We start from the raw sequence: 6246 nt of genomic DNA on the forward strand, positions 1-6246 counted from the left end.
GAGAATCTTTCTACAGAAGTTTAGTTGGGAACATGGGACACCCTAAAACCTGAGGAGCCCACAGAATCAGTGTTCACATGTAGCATCTTAATTAGCTAAAAAAGTAAAATACGTACAATAGCTTAAGACAAAATGCTACTATTCACACTGTTTACAACCAAGCAGAATGATGAGCAAAGCACTAATGATGATTTTGTTCCAAATTGTGTGAATGATTTGACCCTGACTTACATGATATGCTGTTGCTGCTAGGGTGAGCCTGGCAATGTTGGTGCTGCTGGTGCTCCTGGTCCTGCTGGCCCTGGTGGAATCCCAGGAGAGAGAGGTGTTGCTGGTGTTCCAGGAGGCAAGGGTGAAAAGGTAAGGTGGACAACTGCTTTGTCACTGCATGCACAGGTTTGGGAGATGCCTAAATTTCATTAACTTGAAAAAATCTGAAGGTTACCCCAATGGAACTTTTATTTACTGTGAAACTGTATTATTTAGTGAGTAAGTAGAGGTTTTGTTGGTCTAACAGACTGGCAGTCTTTTCCAAGGTTTTATTCTTATCTTTGCTCAGCATTTGGGATTGGCTTAAGTGGCAATTGGTTCTTCATAGGATTGGGTAACAATGAGCTTATCTTTACCAGAGAAATACTAAAACTGTCTTTAAGTGCAGACTTTGTAGTAGGAATGGGCCTACCAATCACGAAGGACTAAGTCTCTGGATCAAATCCATGACTGCTCTAGGTGTAGTGACAATATAAGTAAATCAGTTGCAAAAAGTTTTGGATTGTATCAGTTTTCCATAAAATCAGAAAGTATTTTAACCAATTTAAACTCTTATATAAAGCTGTAAACTCTGGTTGCAAGTTCTGTTGCTACTTCTGCTTTGCCATATAATTATCTATAGAATTGATTTTTATCTTGCTATGTACCTTTCATTCCGTATTCTCTCCTGTTCATTATTTAAAATCTAAACTGAGATTTTTAGAACTGCATTATTTGACTAAAAATCCATAGTCATTTATCATAAATGAAGTTGTAAGGAAATTTTTAAAAATTCCTTGCAAACTTTTTCAAAAACACTATGTATTGACATGTAAATTAATGCAGAAGTCTAGGCTGTATTTAGGGGAAAAAACCCACAGAACAGAGTGCTGGTCTGATTTCTTGACTCTAGTGGTGGCGTGGATATAACTTTTTGTTATATGAAACATATGGCATTTTACATGACCACCCATATGACATCATTGTTTGTAACAGCTGTTTTCCTGCTTCAATTAGAAAGTATAACATGAATACCTAGAATAATTTTTACAGATAGCTATTTCTTGACCAAAAGTAAAGGGGTTTTGACAGGGGATTTATATTCATAATTGGTAATATACATCAACTTGGTTCTGAATTTTTAATTCCATCCAAAATTCTTGGTATCTCGGAGAAACTAAATAGGTTTCCCGTGAAAGAATCAGACTTATAATTCTGAAAAGCGTGTCAATCCTCTTTGCAAATTTTCACTTTTCAAGTCAGTACATACTCAGAAATAACAATGAAATAATAATCAAAGTCCATTCCCAAAAAATACCCTAGTATTATAAGCATCTTGTATGATGTGCAAGTAACACACAGATACCCAGCAAACAGTTCAAGACTTATTTCATAAAAACCACTGGGTTCGTTACCAATATAATGCTTTTCTCCCCTCTGTGTATTCTAGGGTGCCCCAGGTCTGAGAGGTGATATGGGTGCAACAGGAAGAGATGGTGCTCGTGTGAGTATCTTTTGGTTCTACTTGAGTTTACCTTGCTGCACCTTGGAACTTAAGTGACTGAAAAGGATGTTCAGGACTTAAGTTTCCCCCTTATTGTGTTACTGCTTCTTTCTGCTTATTTTAATACAAATCAGTGTGATTTTGTTGCCCCTTGTCCAAGGAGGGACAAGGGGGAGAAAGAGAGAAAAGTGTTTACTTCTTATACATCCAAGCAGAGAAATTACATGAGCAGAGAACCTTGTATTGCATAGCTGTTCACTGTGACATTATCTTCTTTAATTTCATGGGGTCAGCCCAGACAGCTAGTTCTAGAGGCAGCCTGCAAAGCTACACAAAAGTTATCATTAATTTGAGATTTAAGGTGCCCATCCTAGAATTAATACTTGGGAAGGAAATAACAATAATAACAATAATAATAATTGGGAAGGAAAATAACGGAATAGATCACATGTCCTTTTATCTTGAAAACATCTGGAAGAAAGTTACACACCTTTCTCTAGGAGGAAAGAGAAAAATTATTTAAAGTACTTGCTCCTACTCTCATTTTGTTAGAAATGGTGTCCTGTCTCTTGACCTGCAGGGTCTCCCTGGTGCTATTGGTGCTCCTGGCCCTGCTGGTGGTGCTGGTGATCGGGTAAGTCTACTCTTGGAATGAAAAAGTGTCTTGTTTGTTTATGCAGTTTGCCCATGCATGAATATTAAAGATGATTTCCATCTTTCTAATGTGCACAAGTTCAGTACATTTTTCAGACTTGGGAGGCAAGTTTATTGGGACTATTCAGCAAAGTTTGCCATAGGACCCCAAACCTTTTCCTAAAAGGGTGGGGAAGTGATGCACATCTACATGGTACTGTGTTATATGGGGAGAAGATTCTGATTCAGGCTTCAGCTGAATTCTTCCCAGTCAAAGTTAAGCTCCACAACCCTTCTTACACTGTGAGAAGAGGTTTTGATAAAGTGATGAATAATCACACATTATCTCAGAATGATCCTGTTTGAGAATTGTTAGAAATTATTAATACAGGGTGGGTCAAAAAAAGAAGCATTTTCAGCAACATCTCCTCCAGTGGAGACACAGGGGACTCACTACATGCACCAGTACCACAAGGTCACCCCTATTCTGGTTACAGCAAGGCCTTTCCCACAGTGTCATAATGTTTTCTGCTATCTGTTTAAGGGTGAAGGAGGTCCTGCTGGTCCTGCTGGTCCTGCTGGTGCCCGTGGTATCCCTGTAAGTAGCAATTTCTGCAACTACTCTTGTGTCAAAGACATGATGTTCAGAAAACTGCCCTTTTAAAGCCCAGTCCAACCAGTCCTCTCTTCTTTTTTCTCTCTTTAGGGTGAACGCGGTGAGCCTGGTCCCGTAGGTCCAAGTGGATTTGCTGGACCCCCTGTGAGTTCTGTTTGTGCTTTCCTGATATTGATGCCACGCCATTCCTCTCTTTCCTTTAGAAGAGTTCTAGCTCCTCATTCTGTCTGTTTTTCTGCCTGTAGGGTGCAGCTGGTCAGCCTGGTGCTAAAGGCGAGCGTGGGCCTAAAGGACCTAAGGGTGAAGTTGGACCAACAGGTGCTATTGGCCCAATTGGTGCTTCTGGACCACCGGTAAGTGAACTGTGTCTTGTTAAAATGTACAGTTCTTAACTGTGCTGTGCAAGGAATACACTAATCTGAAGGCCTTGAATTTTGAAAAAGTAATTAAAAAAAGAAACAAAACTTCAAAACAAATTAGGCTGTGTGGAAAGTCACCATACTGATTTTTCACGCATTATATAAACTTTGTCAATCTATTTATGTGGGCTCAGATTGTGAGTCTGGAACTGAAATAAGGAGAAAAAAAAAACACCTACTTTTCACCTTGCTCTGAAGATCAGCAAAATCAGTCTATCTTGGACCATCCAGGGAGAGATTGTGGGTAAGTTCTGAGCTGAGGATGTTGATACCTTTCTCTCAAAGTCAGGATGTGCTGTCACAGACTAGTTTTCAGACTCAGTCATCCAGAAGTGCATGTGGAAATTTGTTCATGCACCCACTTGCACACAGGCTTTTCATGTGCTACCAGCTTTATAGCCCAAAGCTATATTCTGCTTCACATGCATGCAGCCCATTATTGGGAAACTGGTTGAATCATGCAGAAAGTCAGACCCAGGTTGTTCAAATACCATAAAGTGTTGCAAGATAACGTGGCTTGGGGTACTTACTGTATAATTTTAATAGACCAACACCAGACTCTTGCACGATGTGGATGTGTAAGTCACACAGTGCAAAAGGGGGACTTACTGATTTTGCCCTACTTTCACATTTTGACTTCCAGATTTGTTTAGATGCACATAACATTTGCAAGGAAATTCATTTGATTCGTAAATACCTTATATGCAACTCTTCCTATGCCTTATGATGCTGACTTTAAAAGTCTGTGAGAATATAATACCCTAGTACCAGGATAGGCAGTGTGGTTTTGGGCCCAGTTATCCTCCTGCTGGAGTAAAAATTACCCTTAGCTATCACGAGAGAGACACTGAGCCTTTATTGTAAATAGGGAACATTAACTGCCTTTGCTTAATCCATCTCTCTTTTTCAATCCTTCATACCTAGGGTCCTGCTGGTGCTGCTGGTCCTGCTGGCCCTCGTGGTGATGCTGGTCCTCCTGTAAGTCTTCAAGCTTTTGGTACTGACATTGTTGCTTTTCATGAAGTGATTGTTGCTTTTAAAATTAATCTTCCTTTTCACTATCATTTTTAGGGCATGACTGGTTTCCCTGGTGCTGCTGGAAGAGTTGGTCCTCCTGGCCCTGCTGTAAGTAACTAATGAAGTTCTAATGGGAGATAAATAAGAAGTTGCTTTGGTTAGGGATAGTCCTAAATTTTGTTTCATTGACACAAATTCTAATTGCACTAGATATCTCAGATCCCTATAGGATTGGATAAGAAAAAAATCTTAACTGTTCAGACTCCCAGAGTAGGAGCTATGCATTTAATTCTTGGGGTTTTTTTACAATCTGTCAAGCATTCTTATTCATCTTGAAATACCCAATCATTTGCAAAATCTGTGTTTATTTGCTTTTGTTCAAATCAATGGCTACACAGTTATTCCTGGTGGATTGGAATAAGGACATCATGTCCAATGTGCAAAAGCATGTTAAGGTTATCTTGTATCCACACTTTCTAAACTATCTGCAGTTCCAGCCCCTGTCTTGATTACGGAAATGTCTCATTATGTTCTAGAATGTGAATCCCTGCTTATTTATTTTTCAGCCAGAAAATCTCATTCCACATTGACATTTGAAATTTTTCTTTTCAAAGATGTTTCCAACCTTCACCAAAAGGCAATTCTTTCCCTAGATACCCTAGGTATAAATAAATTTTAAATCCCAGTATCTAAAGTAAATAATCCTGTTGAATTGGAAGAGGTTGGGGTTTTTTCTCATAGATTTTATAATTGCAATTAATGTCTCCAGAGAGAGCTAAATCTACATTTTCCTATCAAATTATGCCACTTTCACCTGCCCTGATTAAAAAAAAAACTCAGTTCAATAACTCTACAGATTCTAGCTATCCTCTGCTGACAAAGCAATAGAAGTTGCTGCATCAGAGTAGCTGATAATATGTTTATTGCAAAGCACATTTTTTTTTACATGAACTTAAAGTGAAGTTTATCTCTGATATCCCCAGTTAATGGGTCTATATTGTAATGGTGTCATATTCATACTCAATCCTAGGGCATCACTGGTCCCCCTGGTCCTCCTGGCCCAGCTGGCAAAGATGGTCCTAGAGGTCTGCGTGGTGATGTTGGACCAGTTGGCCGCACTGGTGAACAAGGTATTGCTGGCCCACCTGGCTTTGCTGGTGAGAAAGGTCCATCTGGAGAGGCCGGTGCTGCTGTAAGTTACTGAGTGTAACAGCTCATTAAAGGTGTTTCTCTTACGTAAATGTTATGGCTTCTAAGATACTTTTGATGTTTGTGAAGGGCTTTTCTGTTTTGCCCACAAATTTAGCAAAGCTTTTAAATAGTTCCACTGAGACACAAGAAATTGTTTATAGGTGTGTTTGACAAACACGCCTTTAAAAAGAGAACCTGATCCCTGGATCAGGTTTTTTTTGATCTTCATTTTTCTTGTGGTGAGTTGTATCTTTCTCTGTAAGTAGAGCAAATGAAAGCAATATGACTAATTCAAGAAAAAATTTGATATTTAGTCTGAGAAAGGGGAGCAGTCTCCTGCTCTGAAATTGATCATCATGGATGGAAAAGGGAACATGTGAACATCCATTTAGAACAATCTCAATTCATATCTGCATCAGAAACTCTGATTTGTGGGGATCATGATGTTAAAGTTGTCTTCCTCCAGGTTGACTTAGAACTATGCAAATAAATTAATTAATTTTGAGTATCTTTAAGCTTGCACATCTGAATTACTGGCTTTTTTTAAGGCCATACACATTTCTGTCTTACTGAAGGGAGCACCTCTGTGAAATACTCCCATTGTTTCTCAACAAAAA

The 6246-nt window shown here is 39.0% G+C and overlaps 1 protein-coding gene across 1 annotated transcript in view; it reads left to right on the forward strand.

The window, feature by feature from the left end:
- The window catches only part of COL1A2 (collagen type I alpha 2 chain), a 38883-nt gene that overhangs the window by 24920 nt on the left and 7717 nt on the right, over positions 1–6246 (forward strand). Inside the window, exons 32-40 of the mRNA XM_027639216.1 lie at positions 253–360; positions 1700–1753; positions 2334–2387; positions 2931–2984; positions 3093–3146; positions 3248–3355; positions 4346–4399; positions 4493–4546; positions 5469–5630. Of these exons, the coding sequence (XP_027495017.1) occupies positions 253–360; positions 1700–1753; positions 2334–2387; positions 2931–2984; positions 3093–3146; positions 3248–3355; positions 4346–4399; positions 4493–4546; positions 5469–5630 (702 nt within the window). The remainder of the gene's footprint in view (positions 1–252; positions 361–1699; positions 1754–2333; positions 2388–2930; positions 2985–3092; positions 3147–3247; positions 3356–4345; positions 4400–4492; positions 4547–5468; positions 5631–6246) is intronic.

The sequence above is a fragment of the Corapipo altera genome, unplaced genomic scaffold (genome assembly GCF_003945725.1).
Source record: "Corapipo altera isolate COAL_440 unplaced genomic scaffold, ASM394572v1 44, whole genome shotgun sequence".
NCBI classification, from domain to species: domain Eukaryota; kingdom Metazoa; phylum Chordata; class Aves; order Passeriformes; family Pipridae; genus Corapipo; species Corapipo altera.